The 23,413-nt window shown below is 48.2% G+C and overlaps 1 protein-coding gene across 4 annotated transcripts in view; it reads left to right on the top strand.

The window, feature by feature from the left end:
* The window catches only part of WDR97 (WD repeat domain 97), a 357,055-nt gene that overhangs the window by 26,554 nt on the left and 307,088 nt on the right, over nucleotides 1-23,413 (top strand). For 3 of the 4 annotated variants that reach the window (XM_078686528.1, XM_078686527.1, XM_078686526.1), the window contains exons 3-4: nucleotides 4,079-4,215; nucleotides 16,928-17,517. In XM_078686528.1, the coding sequence (XP_078542654.1) occupies nucleotides 4,079-4,215; nucleotides 16,928-17,517 (727 nt within the window). The remainder of the gene's footprint in view (nucleotides 1-4,078; nucleotides 4,216-16,927; nucleotides 17,518-23,413) is intronic. The other variant, XM_078686529.1, reaches the window with a different exon arrangement.

Here is a 23,413-nt window from a genome sequence, read left to right as displayed (position 1 = left end):
CTACTAGGCGCACGGACGTAAGAAGCACATTCTGTTGTGATTGTTCTCTCTTTCTTGAGGCACTCCAAACCCTTTTGCCATCAACGACCAGGGTCTTTGGTCCTTTCACCCAGCTCCATAGCGCTGTGCTTTACTGCTGCTGGTAGACCTCTACTTCCCAGGCTTAACCAGGATAGGTTCAGCGTCAATTCTTTTATGGTAGTAGCAGCAAAAGTCTCAGTCCGCTCCAAAGGAGAAAATACAGGCGACCATCACAGCTGTAGGAGAGTACATAAGACTTGCCTCCTCCATTCTCCTATGCTCTGACGGTTTGAAGGTTGCATTAGGTTGATATAGTTGTACAGCTGCATCTGGGAGTGGCCCCTGTTTGCCAGGGTGGACACCCGCTCTGTTGTTGTGATGAAACTTTACAGTGCAGCACAATGTTATGTTATGTTATGGGAACTTATATCGCGCACAGCTGCTCCAGCAAAGGAGCGTCCTGGCGCGTGACAAGGTAACCAACACAGCACAACTAAGAAGGCAGCAGACTAAGAAAAGCCAACAGTTTAAGGGAATAAAAAGGTCTTAATGGCCCTACGAAATGAAAGGAGATCATCCAGCACACGTATCTTTAAAGGTAAAGAGTTCCACAGGACCGCAGCCTGAACTCGAAATGAGCGGCCTCCAGCTCGGCTAAGCTTAAACCGAGGAACCACCGCGAGATCATGGCCCAAGGATCTTAAAGGACGGGCAGGGACATACGGAGACAAAAGATTCATAAGAATCGGGGCAGGAGAGCCCTTAAGGATTTTGTAGGACAGGCAGAGCACTTTAAATTGAATCCTCTGCTTGACCGTTAGCCAGTGAAGGGAACGCAGGGTGTTGGCAGCAGAACAGAACCTGGGCAGACCCACCACTGCTCTAGCTGCCGCGTTCTGAACACGTTGCAAACGTGCAATTTCGGCCTGATTCACCCCTACCAGGAGGGAACTGGCATAGTCAAGCCGAGAGACCACCGTCGCCTGCAACACAAGCTGCCTGGTCGAAACCATTCTGCGTAGGGTCCAGAATATTTGCCCGCGAAAGATGTTCGGAAATGGCCCTGTTCACATGTGCCTCCGCTACTTTCGCTGGCCACGGAAGGAGCGATATCGGGCGGTGGTTCTCAGGTTTAAGAGGATCTAAACCAGGCTTCTTCAGGATGGGCGTAACCACAGCATGCTTCCACTTGGCGGGGACCACACCAGAAGCAAGCGAAAATTTGATCAGAGAGCACACCGGTAGAAAATCAAAAGATGACAGGTCCCTGAATAGAGCCGGTCTCAACGGATCTGCCGGAGAACCAGACTTAGTATGCTGGGCCAGTTGATTAAAACTCTCAGGTAATAGGCAAGGAAAAGTATGCAGGACAATATGCTCCTCGGGACTAAGAGACGGTCCAGTATACAATGTAGGAGAAGGGAAGGATCGGTGGATGGCTTGGACCTTCTCGAGAAAGAAACTCGCCAGGGCCTCACAATGTGAGACAGAGCAGATGTCACTAATAGGGGCCTTTTTTGCCATCAGATCTTTAAGGGCCTTAAAGATGGATTTGGAGGGGTTCGAGCTGTTGCGAAACTCAAGAGAGTAGAATGCCGCGCGGGCTCTGCAGACAGCGCAATGATAGGATTTAATAGTGGCAAGATATGACGCTTTTTTACTAGTATCATATGCTTACCGCCATTCTCTTTCGGCGCGTCTGCACGTGCTTTTTAATATACGTAAGGAACCGTCATACCAGGGACTAGGGTCCCTTGAGCCACATTTGCTCAGGGTCACGGGGATGAGGGAATCCAGAGCACGGGTGATCCACTCGCAAAAAAGATTGTAGCCCACTTCCACGTTGTCAAATGGGCCGAGTGGGTCTTCAGACAGGGTGCGGTACAAATCCTCTAATCTGAGTTTGTTCCAGTGTCGTCTAGGGACGACTCTGGGCATAGGTTTAGAGGGGGGCTCATACAGTGGGCACTGGATCGTCACTAAAAAATTATCAGTCCAGGCAAGAGGGGTAGAAGTTAAAACCCTGGCATCTGTAAGGTTCGTAAAAAAAGGGTCCAAAGTATGACCTCCCACATGAGTGGGGTAAGTGACCAGTTGATGCAATTGAAAGGCCTCCAAGTCAGCCACAGTACTACTAACAGCAGGAGTGGTCAAGTTCTCAAAGTGGAGATTCAAGTCCCCTAGAATTGAAAAATTAGCACATCCTACGGCCAGCATACTTATAGCATCTGGAAGAGCCTCCCTAAACGCCACGTCACTACCAGGCGGGCGGTAGATCAGCATGCCAGAGAAGGAAAACTGGGGGCTGATTGAAATCTGGAAAGAAGCACTTTCACAGCCCGCAATTTTTAATCCTCTCCAGTCACAGGGGTAGCAGGACCTAACAGCAAGCGCTATTCCCCCACCTCTAGTGGGGCGATTAAGCGTGTATACCGAATACTCCGTTGGAAAAGCCAGGTTGAGGATAGCTGTATCAGCCTCCTGCAGCCAAGTCTCGGTAATACGAAAAATATCAGGCGACTCATCCTTAATAAGGTCATAGATGGCTTGGTAGTGATTCACCAGCGACCTGACGTTCAGGTTCCAAATGCTAAGCTTGCGTGAGGAGCATTTATTCCTGGGTACTGACGACTTACCCATAGAGCGGGAAAGTGCGGGAGTGCAGAGCGACCACCTACCGCATACGCACTGGTAGGGGCCAACTCACAGGAGCCACATCACAGCTGGAGACTTGCTGTCTGATAGACAGTAAATTGTCTCTCGAGTAGCTGATCAACGCACTCACCACAGTACTAACAACTCGAAATACTGACATGACCGGCGCGTCCGGCGCGTCCTGACGCGGACGGGCGCAGACGGGCAGGACTCTGGCAGGACTCTGGCAGGACTCTGGCAGGACTCTGGCAGGACTCTGGCAGGACTCTGGCAGGACTCTGGCAGGACTCAGGCTAAGCGAAGGCGCGCCCGCTGCGCGATACCGCTGCGCTCGAAAGGGAGCATTAAGTAGGCGTCCCTCTATAGATCCTGCGCACTAGAGCGCTCGCAGGTGATGGCGCCTAATCAAACGACACCACTCTAAGATGGCGGCTGAAAAATTGCCCCACCCCAGGAACCGGATCCGCTCAAAACAGCGGTGAGTCCCGATTACAGTGCGAGTGAGGGGAGCAAAGAATCCCTAGTTTAAAAACAGGGTAAATAAACAATAGAAACACAAATAACAAACAGGTTGTTTAAAAACAGCAGTGCAGCAGAGGAAGCGCGAAGCGCTAAGCGGCGGCTTGATACCTTGATCCAAGTAACTGAAGATCACCCGTGATGTTGGTGTGAGGATATGCCTGATGGCAGTAAGTGGGAGGTCTCTTTATTTTTGTCTGTTTCTCCTGAATCAGATGACAGTCAAAGTGTTGTTTTACCCCTTGGGTGCGGCCGCGATCCTGCGCCTGTGCGGCAGTTTTATTGAGTGGGCGGGTTCATGACGGCCCCCAGCCGTCATCAGCACACGCCCACCGTGATGCATGACGGCAGAGGGCCGTCATCAGCATGGAAGGGGTTAAAGTCACTCTCTCAACCACTCAGTCAATTTCAATAAAGAACAACATCTTTGTCAGGTCATCAAAAGGACTCTAGAACTTTGCTTCTCTCCTGTTCCCTTTTTTGTACATCAGTAGTCAGGCTATGGAGGTATGGGGGGGTGAGGTGGGAGTCGAAAAGACAGTCCCTTCGCTATCCATGGTCTCAAGCACTTTCACTAATATCTAACACAATACTTAACACCATACTTCAGGAACAAGCTTTGCAAAATCAACAAAGTTTATAAATGTAACAATCGTGAGCGAGAATTTGTCATGATGTCTTTAGATATCGTTCATCCATTGTCGTGGCCAACCATTGACACAAATGCAGTACTAACGCCGAGCACTCTATGGAAAAAAAGGGAACCACTGAAGATCCTGTATAGAGGGCACTTTGTCAGTGTAGGTAACCATTGGACCCAGGAATGAAGAACTTTTAATTCCACTGTTCATCTCATTCCGTTCTATTCTTTCTCTGTCTGTAGACTCTGCCGTGAGTGGCAACACTTCCTGCTGCTCCACCACCACCAGTTGTCTGAAGGATGAGCAGGAAAGTCCTCAGGGGAAGGCCAAGCGCCTCTGGGCCATGCTACGGGTTGGCATCACCAACACCATCATCAAGGTATCCTTGTGACATCACTTTACATGAATGTGAATGTAAGGAGGAAAATGCGTTTTGGATTCCCAATAACTTCCGTTGGCACCTATATTGAATCTGCACAAAGTTTTGTATACCCATAGTGAAGCTGACAGAGGTTTGGCATGCCAGGTTTTATGCAAATCCGTGCAAGGGGAAAAACACTTACAGGGGTGGCCCAAATCTTTTAAATTTTTCATTGAAGCTCCCTTGGTAAATGTTGCCCACTACTGCAGCAAAAAATGCTAAATGGATGTGCACCAAACTTAGCATGAAATAAGAATTTTACTCGGAAAGTGTTTTTATGTCTTTTGTTGTAAATCTGTTTAGTAGTTTTTTAGATCTGTACATTTGAAAAATGTGCCAGTGGATATCAAAGTGTTACATTTTAAAGATAACTGGGCAGTTTGTCTGCAAACAATTCAAGGACCCGGAAACTCGGAAGAAAACGAATCCTATTGGACGAGGGAGCATTTTGTCTCCCCTAGTGATTCGCAGACCAAAAGATGGGTCCGCTAACACAAGCACTATGATTGGTGGCTGCAACAGTGAATGTCAGTTTCTCTATGCATAGATTTACTATTGTCACAAAAATATGCACCAAGGGTATCTAGATTATGTAACAAAAATGAAAACAACAAACTTATCACATTCTCTGCAAATATTATCTTCATCCATTTGATCTATAAACAATATTATAATTGAATCTGCACATTATGTGGAAAATTTATTATTATGTGGTTAATGCTGGAGACACAGAATTGCATAACTCCACTGGCCCTCACATCATTATCAATTGTTTTTTTCAACAATTTATTTAGACATTGTAATTCCAGTTATTATTAACCACACTCTAAATAAAACTGTTATATTAAAAAATAATTACTGGTTAACATGTGTAATATGATCCTTTATTGCAGTCTCGTGTTCTGGTGACATTAAAAAAACAGCCTTCGGCCTCTTGATCAAAAGCACCAGGGGTTTTGAAGTCCCTGGCCTTGGGATGCAGACTCACTAGCCATCGTGCTGGAGGAGGAGTGAACAGTGCCTTCTGGAGCAAGCGTTGTTCCTGGCCTCAGAGAGTGAGGGCTCGTGCCTGCGGGGGTCAGAAACATATGCACACACGCATACACATATATTACACAGTGGTGATAGCCACTGTGAAGTTAAGTTCGAGTCACAGAAAACATTTTTAGATTTGCCTGCAAGTTTTGACCATGTAGACGGAATTGGACAAAACGTAACATTTGGTGAGGTCAGTCAGTTAAGATTCCGCTTAGCCCATTTCCTGAAGATCCGTCCACGGGGCAAACAGCTGTAGGTTTGTGAAAAATCCATAGGACCTGGGTAAGTTAGCAATTTCAAGAAAACCATGGTCCTTAAGGCAATAGTTAATAATTAATTTCTCAAGAAAAATATATTGCAAAACATGTTTTAATATAAAATATTTAAAAATTATTCTGTTATGTACATAACTGACAGTGGGGTGACCCAGACATGGACAAATCCAGCACCACTCGTCGCCCACGTCCTAAAGCTGCGTCACAGCTATGTGCAGTGATAGTAGACCATGGCCTGACAGACGCTTGGTGTTTTTCACCACGTCAGCGACCGGGGCCTGGTCACGTATAGACTATTGGCTTGCTGCCAAAGAGACACTGTCATGGACAACTAATACTACATTAATAACCAAGACAGTGTCAGATCATGCTCCGGTGCTCCTGAAACTCATTATACCCCAGGCTCCCCCACGTGCCTTCACTTGGCGACAACCACCTGGAGCAATGAGGTACACACCACCATTGTAGATTACTTCTCAACAAATGAAGGATCAGTGGATTCCCCAATGGTGTTTTGGGAAGCATTCAAGTTCATCATCAGAGGCGTCTGTATTGCAAAACAAACGGGAGTCCTAAAAGCCATACGCATCAGACTCATGTGCCTTAAGACTGAGCTGCGAGCTTTAGAACAATACTTTTTTCGATCCAATAATCAGAGCACTCTAGCGCGCATAGGTAAAACCTTGTCCGAGTATAATGAGGAAGTGGAGCGACAAATACACTTCCTTGGGCAAAAGGCCAAGACTCGTAGATATGGAGAGGGCGAGTGGCCCAGTAAGACACTAACCCACATGCTTAAACTCCCTGCTGCAAATAATTATATTGCTGACTTAGTGGGTGAACATGAGGAACACCACACTAGATCCACTGATATACTGCACTTTATGACCGCTTACTATTCTGAGCTCTATCAATATAAATTTCACAATCCCATTGACCAAATTAAAAACTATCTGGACTCAATACAACTACTATGGCTGGATGACCAGCGTCATCAATATCTAGAGTCCCCATTCACCGAGGAGGTCCTACATGTAATTTGCAGCCTCCCCAACGATAAGTCCCCCGGCCTGGATGGCCTTACCACATCCTTTTATAAAGAATTGGCTGCCACACTAATCCCGCATCTTCAAGCCATGTACCAGTTCTCTATGGAAACCGGGGAATTACAACAATCACTGTGAGAAGCGGTCATTGTAACCATATTAAAACCGGGCAAATCGGCCACTTCATGTGACTCATATAGGCCACTCTCCACAATCAACGAACATAACAAAATTTAGCCAAGCTTATTTCTAATCGTCTATCACCGCTTCTACCTGCCATAATACGACCTGATCAATCAGACCTTGTGTCATATTGATCGACCGCACACAATCACCGCACCTTCTTCGCGATCATGCATGGGACAGACCCAAGCATGGCAGTAGTGGTGGCCCTACTTTACGCTTCCAAGGCGTTCGACTCCCTAAAGTGACCCTACCTATTCCAACTCCTTCAACATATAGGGCTCAGCACACATTTTCTAAACCTCATTAAACTCCTTTACACTGCCCCCTTAGCTAGAATACGTGCAAATGGCCTTCTATCTGACCCATTTCCAGTTACGCGCAGTACGAGACAGGGATACCCCTTGACCCCATTCCTTTTCGCCATATCCATGCAGCCTTTAACTGCTAAACTATGCCAATACAATGCGCAACAGGGAATCCGATTCCGAGAGCGAGTAATCCTAGTCTCCATGTATCCGGACAACGTTGCCTTATATGATAGACAGCCTCAAGAAAATTTAGACTGTGTCATCAGGGACGTCCTCAAATTTGAAGACCTTTCGGGCACAACAATAAACTGGACTAATTCAGTCCTCTTCCCCCTAACTGATAGTACGAAACAGTTCACATCTGTATTCGAATTGCAATGGGCAATGGAACCATTGCAATATCTGGGTGTATGGCTAAGCCGAAACATTGGTGAGCTATGGCAGGCCAACGTTGCTAGAGTTATCACGTGACTGGAGGAGAGGATCCTGATATGGAACCTACTCCCCCTCTCGCTCAGTGGTAGACTGGCCATTGTTTAGATGGTCGTGCTGTCAATGTTTCTCTACCTTTTTGGCAATCTCCTGACCCCACTCAGGCAACATTTTTTTCAAACGACTAAGATCTAACTTAATTTCCCTTGCCTGGGTGGGCAAACAACCTAGAATAGCATGAGAAGTCCTCAAACTACCCTTCTGCCGAGGAGGCCTAAGTGCCCTAGAGCTGACACTGTATGAGCTATGCACCCAAGCCCACTATCTACATTTCTGGCTATACCCGGTCCAATTTCAGCCACATACCACTGTTGAGGCAGATCTCACTTCACCAACACCATTATCCACAGCTCTCGATCAAACCTATAGATTCTCCCGGATGCCAGCGGACACTGTGGACTGTGTGAGATGGGCTTGGGACAGATGAAGAAGACGAGCATCCTTGGACTGCTTATACATCTAGTTGAGGAGGGGATGTAAACATGGGCCCATAATAGGCACCTTTACACATATGCCGATCTATAGCCGAATGACCAATCCCTAGCTGCTCCCACGCTGACTGACACTCCCACGCCCACAATAGCGGATATGCTCCTACACTCAAATAGGAGTCACATGTCGCGCAAACCATGCTACTTTCCCGGCTCCCCCACCAGCACTACATGCTCTGGAGCACGTGCTCACGCATACCACTCTCCGCAAACTTATCACTAAATTATACGTGGTGACACCAGTATGCACCCCAAAGGCATTAGCCCAGTGGCATCTGTATACAGACCCCCCCATCACTATGGACCAATGGTATTACTGCTGCGCGCAATCTGGTGCACTATCCCCCTACTACAGATTGCGCCTGATACACTTCAAATTTCTACATAGACTATACTGCACCCCCCTGCAGCTGAAACGCATGGGACTAAATGAGGAGGCACACAGTCAATGATGCTCAACACCCCTGGCAACATTCCTACATCTGTTCTGGGAATGCCCAAACATACAGGATTATTGGTGGGAGATACACTCCACAATTCAACAAATGATGGAACACGAGATCCCCTTCACCCCACTAATCAGCCTGTTAGGATACGTTCAGGATGTGCCTGCGTCTTTGCGCCGCCTAATGGCTATGCTAATATTACTAGCTCTACAGCAACTCGCTAAACACTGGGGAAGGAAGGGTGTCCCCAAAGTTGCCTCATGGCTAAAGGACGTGATATACTGCAAGGAACAACTGGCCCAATATTGGGAACTGATGCCCTTTCAATCCCGCCCGAAAGATATTTAGGAACCACGTCTGGCTCACCTGCGCTCACAAGCAACCACATCACCATAAATCACCACATGCAACAATACATTTCCACAATCCCACAATTATTTTTGGGGAAGAGGTTAACGAAGGTTTGCTGAAGGATGACGTAGCCCAGCTCTATGTTCCACAGAACAAACTCAAACTGATCAAGATATCTGCATAACACCTCCTATATACCAGGATGACCTTTGTGACGAATACTGGTAAATGCTAGTTTAAGATGTAATGTCTAGCTGACGCATGCAATGCTCTCTACAATACAGATGATGTAAATGACAGGTAACCTGCTCCTCTTTTCCTTTTCTTCCCTCCCTTCCCCCACCCCCCATTTACTGCTTACTGCTCTTATGTTTGGGGATGCATCGATTGCACTGCATGTTGTTTTGTTTTGTAAATGCCAATAAAAGAAATAATAAATAATATTTAAAAAAGGATAAATATGGTTACTTAGAAGTAGTTTGGGGGTCCAACTCTGGCAGGGAGCCAGTCACGATAGCCAACAAAGTCCAAAGGAACAGTTACTTTTGCAAGAGAAGCTGTCTCCAGTCCAGTTCCAGCATTAGTAGCCAGTTGCCCTTAACTTTGATGGAGTGGTCCTGATGCAAGGATACTGGATACTGAAGATACTCAAGGATGCTGTAGATTTTGTGCAGTCGGGGGTCTTCCTGGAGCTACTCCTTCGTACACGGTCTTGGTGATTCAACTTTGCCACAGGGATCAATGTCCCAAGAAGTCCTCTCGTGTTCAGCAAAAGTCCAGTTAACACTGGACTACTGGTCACCCAGTACAACAAAGTCAGTGGTTTCCACCTTTTGGTGAAAACTCTCCTTCTGGGTGACTAAACTGCACTCTGACAGCTCCCCAGGTCCAACAGACTCGGATAGTTTTGTGCACCGGGTATCAGTCTTCCAGGCTGCACTGGATTGAAGAGCGATGATCCTGTGATATCGTCTGCCAACGCACCAGGCAAGTTTCTTCAGCTTTTGTGGACTTGTGCTGTGAATAGGAAGTCAGCCAAATGACTCTTGGAGTCTCTCCTTCTGGCTGGGCCCAGGGATGTCTTCTTCTCAAGCAGGACTCAGCATGTACAGTCCTTTCCTTCGCTAGCCCAAGGGGTGCAGTCTCTTCTGTGCAGTCTCTCTTTGCCACGTCTATGATGGGACCTTCTACAGTCTATATCTCTGGCCGAAGATAGATCTGAGTTCTGGGGCCTAGGTGTACCCCTTTTATGCCCAGGAAGTGCTTTTGGGGGGAGTGGGCACTAGCTAATGGGCTTCTAGGTTCTCAGTCCACTTGATGACAACTTCCTGTAATGTGTGGCATCTACCTATCTTATAGTGTTCTATTCTGCCTCCTCCCCAGATGGAGTGTGGGGCTTGGTAGCCCACCCTAGTGATGTTGCAACCTATGTGCTACAAGCCCATGAAATAAAAGTTTGGTCAGTGTTCTCTGTCCTGACACCAAGGTCTCTAACCAGACAAAAGAGCATCCCCTCTTGATGGTGCTCACCATTTTCCCTTCAAAGGCAGCTTCCCCTCTGAAACTTGCTTGCAGGCCAGGTCAGGTCACCCCCCTGCTGCCGAACAGCTCCACCAGCTGTCTGCCTGTTCCTCTTCCTGTGCGCGAGTTCGCGCCCGCTGTCTGCCGCTGATCACCGCCGTGACCTTGGGTCAGATCTGTGTTTGATTCTTGTCTCCTGATTTTTGTGTGCTCTCTGTACTTATTTGTGCCATTTTTCAGACACTTTTGCTCTGCTCGTCTTCCCCACCCTCCCTTTATGCCCTCTGTACCCCTCTCTTTCTTCCGCCACTGCCCCTGAGCCACATCCCCTCGCAGCCCCGCTCCCGCCTCCCAGCTGCTCCTCCCTCCCCACCTTAAATGGTGGCCGCTGGCGCGCCGAGTGCGCCCCAAAGTCAAACCCGTCTGCGCCCGTCCGCACCTGGACCGCGCCCAGTGCCAGAACCCCTGGACCCCACACACGCCACGACGCCAGACTCCGATACGACGGCGGCCGAGAACACCGCTGCTTCCAGGCCTCACCGAAACGCACCTACGGACCCTTCTCCTGCCACACCTGCAACTTCACATGTAACAGAACCACCAAACCTCCAAGGACCAGACCCAACCACCTCTGCTGCATACTCCTCAACACCCGCTCCGCACGCAAACACGCCGTCGAGCTCTGACCGAGACTTGGTGGAATGACTCCTGACATCGCCTTTGCCATCCCAGACGGCTACAAAATCTCCCGCAGAGACCGCACCAACGGAACAGGGGGAGGAATAGCCATTGTTCACAAGTCCACACTCCAGGTCCACACCTTCTCAGACGACTCCCTCAACTCGGCCGAACACCTTCACTTCCAGATCCACACCGACCCCAACACCACCCTCAGGGGAACACTCATCTACAGACCCCCTGGACCCCGGGCCGCCTTCAGCGACTCCATCCCCGACCTCGCCAGCACCCACGCACTCGCCTCCACAGACTACATCCTCCTCAGGGACCTGAACTTCCACCTCGAGAACAACAACGACGCCAACTCCGCCACCCTGATCGGCAACCTCGCCAACCTCGGCCTCCGACAACTCGTCACCGAACCCACCCACGCCACTGGCCACACGCTCGATCCCGTCTTCTCCACAAGCACCCATATCACCTTCAACCACACCACCGAACTCCACTGGACCGACCACCGATGCATCCACTTCACCTTCAAGAAACCAACCACGCACCACTGCACCCAACTGTTGCCTCACCGCTGCTGGAGCAAAGTCACCGAAGACCAGCTGACCTCCACCCTCGCCCAGAACCCACCCACTGACCCCACCAACACAGACGCCCGAAACTTCAGACAGTGGATCGACGACTGTGCCAAACCCTCGCCCAATCAAAAAACCCTCCAGCAACCACCCCAGCAAGAAACCCGCCTGGTTCACCGAAGAACTCCCGACCTCCAAACGCACATGCCGGAAGCTGGAGAAGAAATGGCTCCACGACCGCACACCAGACAGCCACGCAGACATCACCACCTCATCAGGACAGCCAAGAGATCATCCTTCAAAGCCCGACTGGACAACAACGCTCACGATAGCAAAGAACTTTTCAACATTGTGAAGAAACTCTCCAACCCCAGCGCCAACACCAACGACATCCCGCCCTCACAAGATCTGTGCGACTCACTGGCCACCTTCTTCCATCGCAAGATCGCCAACATCCACGAAAGCTTCAACTCCTCATCCGCCCCGACCGCAACAGACCCCACCCCGAACGCCACCTGCACCAACCAGCTGACCTCCTGGTCCCACGTCAACGACAAAAAGACACGCAAGGTCATGAACTTCATCCACTCACGATCTCTGTCAGACCCCTGCCCACACCACGTTTTCAACAAAGCTGATGCAACCATCGCACCCCAAATACGGAAGGTCATCAACATCTCCTTCGACCCAGGGACATTCCCGGAAAGCTGGTAGCACGCCGAAATCAACGCCCTCCTCAAGAAACCCAGGGCGGACCCCAAAGACCTCAAGAACTTCCGGCCCATCTCCCTGCACCCCTTCCCGGCGAAAGTCATCGAGAAAATCGCCAACATACAGCTGACCCACCACCTCGAGGACAACAACATCCTAGACCCATCCCAGTCCGGATTCAGACGCAACCACAGTACCGAGACTGCCCTCATCGCCGCCACAGATCACATCAGGCGCCAACTAGACAACGGCAAAACTTCAGCCCTCATCCTCCTGGACCTGTCAGCCGCTTCCGACACATTCTGCCACCGCACACTAAGAACACGCCTCCAAGAAGCCGTAATCCAGAAGAAGGCCCTGGACTGGACCACGTCCTTCCTCTCCGGCAGAACCCAGAGAGTCCGCCTCCCGCCCTTCCGATCCAAAGCCACCCACATCATCTGCGGCGTACCCCGGGGCTCATCCCTCAGCCCAACCCTGTTCAACGTATACATGGCCCCCCTCGCACAAGTGGCCCACCAGCACGACCTGAACATCATCTCCTACGCCAACGACACCCAGCTCATCCTCTCCCTCACCAAGGACCAGCACACCGCCAAAACAAACCTCCACGAGGGAATGAAGGCGGCTACCGAGTTGATGAGAAGCAGCCGTCTGAAACTGAACTCGGACAAGACGGAGGTCCACATCCTAGGCCCCACCCCCTCTGCGTGGGACGACTCCTGGTGGCCGTCCACACTGGGAACAGCTCCAACACCCACGGACCACGCACGCAACCTAGGATTCACCCTCGACTCCTCCCTCTCCATGTCAAAGCAGGTCAACGCCATCTCCTCCTCCTGCTATAACACCCTCCGCATGCTTCGCAGGATCTACAAGTGGATCCCGAACGAAACAAGAAGAACAGTGACTCAAGCCCTTGTCAGCAGCAGGCAGGACTACGGCAACGCACCCTACGCAGGAATCCCGGCCAAACACCTACGACGACTACAACGCACCCAAAACGCCTCTGCCCGACTGATCCTCAACTTTCCCTGCCGCACCCAAATCACCTCCCACCAAAGAGACTTGCACTGGCTCCCCGTCAGCAAGAGGATCACCTTCAAGCTCCTCACCCACGCACACAAAGCACTGCACAACACCGGACCAGCCTACCTGAACAATAGACTCAACTTTTACACCCCCGCCCGCCAGCTCCGCTCCACCAGCCTCGCCCTTGCCGCTGTCCCGCGCATCCAACGAACAACCTCCGGCGGCAGATCCTTCTCCTTCCTCGCCGCCAAGACCTGGAACACCCTCCCCACCCATCTGCGGCAGACCCAAGACCTGCTCACCTTCAGAAGTCTCCCCAAGACCTGGCTCTTCAAGCAATAGCAGCACCCCCCTCAGCGCCTTGGGACCCTCAGGGGTAAGTATCGCGCTTTACAAGTTCATTGATTGATTGATTGATTGATTTTGGGCTAACACCCCTTGTAGCTTCCTTGCAGGTGGAGGTAACATCTCCCCCAGCTGCAGTAACTGTCCCGGGAGATGTTTACATGTCTTCCCATGCAGGTAGGAGACTGTCTCATGGCCAGCATCTGCAAATAGCCACTGGAAAACTGGGGCAACAGAGTAGCAAGTTTCTAAAATTGCCTTAAGCAACAAGTTACATTAACTTGGGTATCAAGTTGGGCTTAATGTAATGAGTTCTTTGATACCTTGACGTGCCAACTTTAGCAGTCCCATTCAGAAGTTAGCACAGCTGAGTTGTCAGCTTATAACCCTGTACTCGCCATTGGGGCGACGAGCCTCTCTCCCAGTAAAAATTACAATTGTGAGTTTGTTCTGTTAGAACATGTAAAATACATGTTCTCCTTTTTAATATGTTGCACTGTGTCACAGGACTCGATAGGCCTGCTGTAAGGCTAACTTATACACATTAAAAAGAGAGGTGATTTTAGATGGCCCATAACTGCTGCAGGCCCTCGGGGGGACACTTCAACTTACAGGCCCATGTACCCCAATACCATGTACTAGGGACGTATAAGTAAGTTTTAGTAAGCCAATTTACCAGTACACTTTCAAGAGTCAAAAGAAGTGGCACTGAGGTCTGGATAGCAGGCCTCTCAGAGTCAGAAACCAGCAGCATCAGTCTTAAACTTTGGTGGTGATCATGACAAAAAGAGGCTTTGCCTTACAATGATATAGCGACCTTCATGATCAGTATGCTGTCTATTCAATCTGAAGGCTTCATGTCCATGGATTATTATACACACTCCTCGAGAATATGAACTATATGAGGAACAGTACCTATGACTTCTCCACTGTCTAGTAGAGTTGCGGTTATTAATGGCAATATGTGTCTTTCTTGAAGCATCGCCGGATCTACTATGTACCTGTCCAAGTAGGTCAAGACCCTCTTTATCTTTTGGGAGCTGTTCACAACCCTGACATTTGAGGATAATATTTTCAGAGTCCTCTTAGCCGGTACTGCTGTCTGTGCTTTTAATCTTTGGTATAGCCGTGTCAGTGACTGGGTAGAGCCAAATCTGCAAGTTTGTCATTGGTGACTAGATTTCCGATTGTGTAAGACCATAAGGTCTAAACATTCGTCCCCCTCCACACACTGAACCCCATCCATATCCTGGACAAACATTGGTCAGAGAATACATGACGATACACACCTCGGGCGTGCAGGTCAACCGACCACCTCTCCACCCCGCGGAATGCTTAAGCAGCTATATGCTGGACTGCAATATATTTAAGTGTGTTGTTTTATCATGATAGAAAGTAGCAGCACAAGGCGCTCAAACATGAATGTTGGCAGATCTTCAAGAAACTCAACATCAACCATCACTGGCCTAGTGAGCTTACTCACACAGTACTTGCTGAAACAGTTGCTGACTTACTCACACAGTCAACAATTCGCAAAGAGCAAGTACAAGTTATATGAGGTTATGTCGCCTGTTTACTACGTTATTCCACATCCTCCATGTTTGGCGTCTGGGGTCGGCTGTTTCATTTTTAGGGAGCTACACTCTTGTTCTGGAGTAGTATTAACTCTAAGGTGCGTCCTGCAGGTCTTGGTAGCATCGTCAACAGATGTGGAAATGTGGATCGGATAGAGCATGGCGAACCGGAGGCTCGCAACATTGTGATTCAGAGTGGAGAACCTCCGTTGTGCCTCCTGCACCACAATAATAAAATTGGGGTATACAAAGATGTTAGAACCTTTATACAGAAGGGAGCCTCACTCCAGCCTCAGAGCTCTATCCCGATCACAGAAATTCAGTAGTCGTACCACCATACGACATGGAGGGGCCTGGGATCCAGAGAGCGGTGCGTACGTTCAACCAGGAACACCTCTGAAAAGGATGTCCTACCCAATAGGCCAATAGCAGAATCTCTACAAACATATCAGGACATTCCATGTTGGTTGATTCTTCAATTCCTGTAAAATCTGCAATCTGCAATCCCTGTAATGCTGGCGGTGCAAGCAGGCCTCAAGATGTTCAATCTTAGCATCTATTATTGTGAACATTCTCTCCATTTTGAGCACCTTTTTGGTGGTAATACTCGTGTCAGCTTCAAGATAAGAGAGTTGTCTGTCTCTCATTACCATATAGTCTCTCATTCTGGTGCTCAAGGTGCTCCGACAGCCTATCCAGCCCCAAAAGAGGGCAGGCTGGCCTTGAGGTCCAGTAGTACGGCATCTGCGCTATCTCCTGCAGCGTTTCCCGGCAAGAGCTCAGCAGTCCTGTTTCGATCAAACGCCAACTTCCCATGCCTTGGGTCAGATTTGCCTATATTTACCAGTATTTGAGATGGCAGAACAGCTTAAGAATGCTTGGGTGATGGGTGTGTTAACACGCGATTCAGCAGCATCAAAGGAATGACCCAGTCCATAGCGGCAGAGGGTCCACAAGGTGTCCGAAAAACAGACACCACACTTGTGGAACTCAATCATATGTGGCAACGGTAGCATTTATGGTGGACATGGTCAACCCTTATGATGGGTATGATGGGTGACCTTCATGCCAGATTTACTGGCAAAAAGAAATGAACTCATCACTTAGCCCATTGCTACAAAGCCTGTGACCATGTAACCTAGTTTGAGGATGCAGCACCCATCGTCTATTTTCTTGGAGAGTACACTTTAGGTGAACATACTTTCAGCATCTCTGATTAAAATGTGGAGCACCTTTGTTGAGCGTGCAGATTGTTGAATGGAAGGGGAAAAACAAAAGGCAGGTTAGAAAAATGAACAGGTAGAGGCTGGCCAGCTCTTCCATCCTGGCATTGTGTGGCCTTTCTTGTGAGATATCAAGGATTCATATGTTAAATATTATCTAGCATGATGCCACATACCTGATGGATTTTGAAAAAGCACCTACATGCTGCAGAATAGAGGTCATATGACTGACACACAGCACACTACCCATTTTGTGATCCTTGCTGGAGAATCCCCCCTTAAAGTAACTAACTTTGTTTTCTGCTTTTCTAACTATGTTTTGCTGCTTTGATTGGTATGGTTCATGTTCTTTTAACTCTCTAATCCTAGATGAAGAAGTCAGACCTTCGATCCATTCACTTAACCCATGGCATCGAGCATCAGCGCCGCGTGCACTTCCAGGACCCTGTGCTCCAGGTGATATACAGCCACCAGAGGAAGGGCTTTGTCAGCCTGGATGCCGCTGGCAGGATCCACCTGCACCAGCAGGATGGGCGCATCGCAAACTCTCTTCAACCCTCTGGACCACTGACCGGTCTGCTGCATGTCTCCCGTGTGAACCAGTACGTGGCTTGGCACTCGGACACCCTGCAAGTGCTTAGCGCAGACTTTGCAGTGATTTCCACCATACAGTCTGCCCGCAAAATCTGCTGGGCCACGTACAATGAGCAACGGAATGAGGTGGTCACTGGGGGGGTCGCATATATCGCCATCTGGCATTTCCGTGTTGGCTTCCGCCAGATGGTCTGCCAGAAAGTGATGTCTCAGGGCTTCAATGAGTGTGACATGGTCAGCATGCTGGTCCTGGAGAGGACCTTGCTCCTGTCCCAGAAGTGCTTCGCTGTCTGTGACAACAACGTGGCTGTTTTCAACTTATCTGAAGGAGCTCTGATCTCTTTCCGAAGGGCCCTCCATCTACGGTAAGCCCCACAATGATGTACATTTCTTCTTTTATTTATTGGGGGATTACACTCTAAACATGTTGCCTTCTATTTCTTGCATGTATGGATCTTTGGATCCACAGTTTACTGTTGAGAACCCTCTCAGATGTTCTCAGGTCTGATTGACCATCATTTTCCTGGTGCACAATGTGATGCTTCTCGATTTTTGTTTTTAGTATTTTCTCTTGCATGTTCATAGTGAAATGCTATATTGAATACTGTGAATCTCTCAGCTGTGGTGGGAGCCCTTTGGCTGGAGGAGGATTCAACTCTTTTCCCATGCTATGGATCTCCAAGGCCTACCGTGCTAACACTCTTACAGACATGATTCGGCAAGTCTAAATAGAAATCCCAACAAGGTTACAGGTGGGGCATATTCCTCCACATGAGGCACACTGGAATGTTGTTAGTTGGACCATACTAGCAGGTGTAGGCTTTTGGCTCCAATATTCCAACCACTGTCTTTCTGGTTTGCCCTGTTTTCTTTAGAACCTTCTACCTTGACTGGGTGGATGGTTCAAGTAGCTTCATTTATTTATTTATAGATTTATTTATTGATCTATAATACCCAGGAGCCCGTGATCCCTGTATAAAAGCTTGTCTCTAATTTTAAAAGTCGAGTTGTGATGTGTCTAGTCACTTGTAATTACGGAATGACGTATTAAAAAAAGTGATGGATGGAATGCTTGAATAAATATCAGCCACTAGTAATTACTTGTGGCTGCATCCCAGTCCATCATTATTTTGCCCACCATGCCACCTTAGATTCAACGAAGCCATGTACAAATGAGCCTTGATCCTGCCGCAGTAGAAACACTGCAACCTGAACTGCCAAGCCAGGTCCACTCTGCACCGAAACACAAGCAACCAAAGACTGGTGTTGGTTTATTTGGGCCTCTTCAGTTTGGTGCAGCTTGGTTCCAGTGGAAAGGTGAGCATGGAATCCATGCCTGGGCATACCCATCGCACTTAGGGTGTCACATTAAAGAATACAAAAAAGTGATGGACAGAATGCTTAAATGAAATTTTTTGCCCACCATTGCCTATCAAATTAGACCCAACCAATAGGAACAGTCCAGCTCCAACTGTGGTCAGTGTGCCATAGGACTCAAGCTATTCCTCACTGGTGTGACCTAAGTAGGTCAAAACCAGTGTGGGCTTGCTTATGTTCCCATCTAGAGGGGACTAGGCTCACAGTTTCGACAGGACTGTTCCTATTGGAGGAGGACCAAGATTGATTTGCATAAAGTAGGTCTCTGGATTGGCAGGTCTAGAATGAGGACAGAGGGATTGCTAGTGGCTGAAATTATTTCAAGCATTCCTTCCCTCACCTTGTTGATTTTATAACTGAGTGATGAGATTGTTCAAATGCAACAACTTATTACAGTTGAGTTGTGATGTCTGTATGCCTGCTGCCAGCGCCGGCAGTCAAAACAGGTTAACTAGAATAATGACAACTGCAGCAGAAATGAAAACTGGCTTTTTGTTCTTCTGATCTGATTTTCTAAAATGGGAAGTGATCAGGAGAAGGAAGATTTTTAGGTATGGTAATTACAGGAATGATTACATCTCACTGCATGCTTCTACACAATCTGAGCTACAGCATTTTTCAAAATTTGACTTATGTTAAGCTAATTCTAATATATTTTTGCAACAAATTGTTGAATGCCTTTTGGTGGATTTCATTTTGCACTACAGTTTCTTCATGTCTGCAAGCACTTTTCCTCTGTCATATGAAAGAGCAAGACACCAATAATTTAATCAGTTTGTTGGAAGAGTGATAGTGTGATCATGTGTTATCAGTAATAATGTAAGCCCTGGCATACATTTTAAGGATATTGCCAGTCACCCCAGAGTTCCATGACCCTATCAAGGATCTTGACCTTTGCCCTTGTTCATCAGTATGGGCTTGGATCTCCTTAGTCACTTGCATTATTCTTGTAATACACGCCAGGAGGTACTTTATTCTACTTATGTCGTTTTGTGAAGCGCAAACCAGTCCTCTTGGGTGGGGGGTGTTGTACAGCAGTTGTGGGCTACAGGTAGCGCAAATATAAAACATTCTGTGCAGATTTCATGGTGACGCAAGCGCACAGTAGTTAAGCGGGAGGAAATTTACCATAAAGCACATAGAAAAGCAATCTAGGTCCAACATATATATGGACTGTTACTCAATGGTGTTGGGTTACATAACACAGCAAGGAAGTAATGCTGTATATTGGGCATAAGATCTAAGTTGTCAAATATGGAGGCAGTACAATGTATAAAAATACCGCATGTCTAATGTTGAGACGCAGAATAAAGAATCTAAAACAACTTGCAACAGATAAGGTAGGAAGGGATGCTCGGGAGAAAGCTGGTAGTGACTTGTCCTTCTGCCATTCCAGCTGTGAAATGCCATCTCTCGTAACAGACCCTCACCTGTGACTCGGGTCCAGCGCCTTTCACAACCACCACAGCTCTCAGCAGGGGGCTCTCATTCTGTGTTTATCTGTGCATGGAGGTGGAGAGGGTGTCACACATCCTGCTCTGATCTTCCACCTAGGCGCAGAGGTGCCCAGTGGATTGTGGACTCCCACAGTAAGAAACATTGGGACTCAATCCCGAAACATGCTCCAGGAGAAGTGAGCCGAATGCCAGGAACCAAACTATTAAGGCTCCTTGGAAAGAAGAGCTGGAGATGAGGTTGGCACCATTACAGCCAAGAGAGAAGATGTCCTGGGCATCCCAAAGCAGTGAAGCACCCAAAGCAGTGAAAAACACCAGAACACCTTCAACACGGTTGTCTAACAATGTTAGATGAAAGTTGTTTTGTCTCCTTTATAAATGATGTAGAGCAGGATGTAACTAGAGAAATAGAGAGCGACAAACAAGGAGAAAACTGCGATGGGATCAAGAGGATAGTAGAATATCTCTGCATTAATAGACCAGAAGTTAAGGCCAAGGGGAGCGTTGGAAGGCCTTTAAGACAACTCTTTTGAGGGAGGTCATTGGTAGGGCAATTGTGAAGAACAATCAAAGGTTCCAGCAAATGTTTTGGAACTTTTGAAGCAAATGACAAGACACAAAGAGGGTATAGCCAATGGGTATACTTGGTATACCTTGAAAGATGAATAAAGAGGGACACATCCACCAAGTTTTTGGCTTACAGACTCGAGGGTGGCACAACGTTACCCGTGTAAGATAGCTGGGAAGGATAGAGCTCAAATGTTCACGAAAATTCCAGATAAAAGTAGGGCCAAAGTGGAGACTTATCAGAACCTTCACATGTTGGGGATTGAAGGCCGGTGGATACATTGAGGAAGTTCTCCTCCTTTTTTAACCCGAAGAATGAACAGGGCTTCCTTGAGGAACTTGTTTATGTAAAGATGCCAATTACTTGCGAGTCAAAAGGCTACTGGGGCCAGATGGCTTTGTGTCTTTATTTTCTTTTGAGCCTTTTCAGCTGAGGAACTTTAAGGATTCGTTTTGGAAGAACATGTCTAGAGTAAAAGAGAAAGGTGCCAGCGGGTAGATGCACCACAACTACTAAACCGACTAATGATTTTGAGCTGTGTGCCTCATACCGCTCCATTGCATCCATCATCAGTAAGGTATACTATGCCAGGTCACCAATTCGCTAAACAGTGAGTAATGAGGATAGCGGCAAGCTGCCCTTTGTAACACTTGTTATTGTGGTCAGCTCGCTTGTGCACTCATCATGGTTATAACATTATGTGCACGAGAAGTATAAGATCTTATTCACGGATGATATTTCAATCATCACTAGGCCACATTAAAATAAATCCTTGTTTGCTAGAAAAAGTAAGGAAAGTTTGACATGAATCAAGGTTTTAGGTTAACCTACCTTAGTGAGAGGCACTGCACACTAGCATTGTTCTGCAATCTCCAGTTTACAGGATTCATCACTGTTCAAATGGGGCATAGTGTTCATACAGTAGTTGGAGTAGTAGTTACAAGTAGAGTATCCAAATATTCCACCGGTGAGTCCAAAAGCAGAGAAACATCTGAAACATAAGAGCCCCCCTCTCTTGAAATGGGGACCCCTATCAGTCCACAGACACCCCTTCATATTCTGCAGCTGCAAGGAATGGTCTAGCCCCAATATTCAGTTGGTCTGCGACGCCGCCTACCATTCATGGCATGATGTTGCCATCTTGGATAGTAGAATCTCAGGTGAATACAGGGGGACAGATATATGGGTTATATGATATGTGGGTTATATACTACTGGGTTATCACGAGCCCATGCAAGTACTCACCAGGTCTCCACCACTTCTCATGACTCGCTACTTTCCTTCGACAAGTAACACATTTATCCACTGAATACATGGTCATAGACACTCAACATAACACAGATAAACAGAAACAGGGGAGAAGCAGCAGCAAGGCTCACGTTCACTCACAGTACACACCAAGTGAGCCGTTGCGGTACTCAAAGGATGCTACTTGATGAGCGACGTCCACCAGTGAGGCAGAGGACCTGCTGCCGATCTGCCCTATGAAGCCTAACATGATCACCAGTTGACTGCCCCTGGATCCCAGATGGCCATGGACCAACCTCAGGCAAGAGGTGGTGAAAACTGAGGTTTTGTGGCAGTTTCCTGTGGGGTCTGACACAAGCACTCAGACCGGGAGTGTGGGCACTTATGATTGTGTTGAAGCAAAAAGTAGAGAGGACCCTCACAAGTTTTCTGGCTACTGCCTCCAGTTACACTTCTACTTCACACTCTGCAGCACAAATTGGCTGCTGGCCTGGACGATGCACTGGATAAGGCAGTGGCCGTACCACCAGGAACTACCACTATTATGGGACAGGGGTACAAAAGGGGGTGGTGATGGACGGAGCATCTGAACCAATCAAACACTCACACCCAGTCAAAAGATCTGGGTTTGATCCATCACCGTTCTTTAGCCCACTCTGCCACCCCAGTTCAGGGTTTCACCCCCTTTTGCACCGCTTTGGCCGCCATAAGTGTGGCAGGGTATGCTCAGACGTGAGTCCCTTGCTCGCTTTGCCACTGGATTCAAGCAAGCCGGGCTGAAGACGGCTGGAATGCCAGAAACCGGTCCTCGGAAGCTTGTTTCCGGTCCAGGGAAGGCATGGCTTGGCAGTTCGGGCTGGACTGTTCCCATGAGGCACAGGGTCAGACTGATTTGCATATAGCCATGTCTGAACTGGGGTGGCGGAGTGGGCTAAAGAACGGTGATGGATCAAACCCAGGTCTTTTGACTGGGTGTGAGTGTTTGATTGGTTCAGATGCTCCGTCCATCACCACCCCCTTTTGTACTGCTTTGGCCGCCATAAGTGTGGCAGGGTATGCTCAGACGTGAGTCCCTTGCTCACTTTGCCACTGGATTCAAGCAAGCCGGGCTGAAGACGGCTGTAATGCCAGAAACTGGTCCTCTGAAGCTTGTTTCCGGTCCAGGGAAGGCATGGCTTGGCAGTTCGGGCTGGACTGTTCCCATGAGGCACAGGGTCAGACTGATTTGCATATGGCCATGTCTGAACTGGGGTGGCGGAGTGGGCTAAAGAACGGTGATGGATCAAACCCAGATCTTTTGACTGGGTGTGAGTGTTTGATTGGTTCAGATGCTCCGTCCATCACCACCCCCTTTTGTACTACTATTATGGGACAGGCATGGGCATGTGGCTCATCCACAGGCATACCCACAGGACTAGAGGTACTCAGCCGAGCAGCCCTCCTGGGTACTCAAAGAAGGACAGTTGAAACTGACTTGTGCTTTCACTATTGCGGTCCACTTGTGCCCACCGACTGACCGACATGGCTACGTTCACTTGAACCACTTGTTCCTTTCTATGACCATGCAGATGTTGCATTTCGAATTCTGTCCCTAAACCCGTCCCAAGCCCT

This window comes from Lissotriton helveticus, chromosome 4_1 (genome assembly GCF_964261635.1).
Source record: "Lissotriton helveticus chromosome 4_1, aLisHel1.1, whole genome shotgun sequence".
In the NCBI taxonomy this organism is placed as follows: domain Eukaryota; kingdom Metazoa; phylum Chordata; class Amphibia; order Caudata; family Salamandridae; genus Lissotriton; species Lissotriton helveticus.
This window is presented reverse-complemented; position numbering and strand designations above follow the sequence as displayed.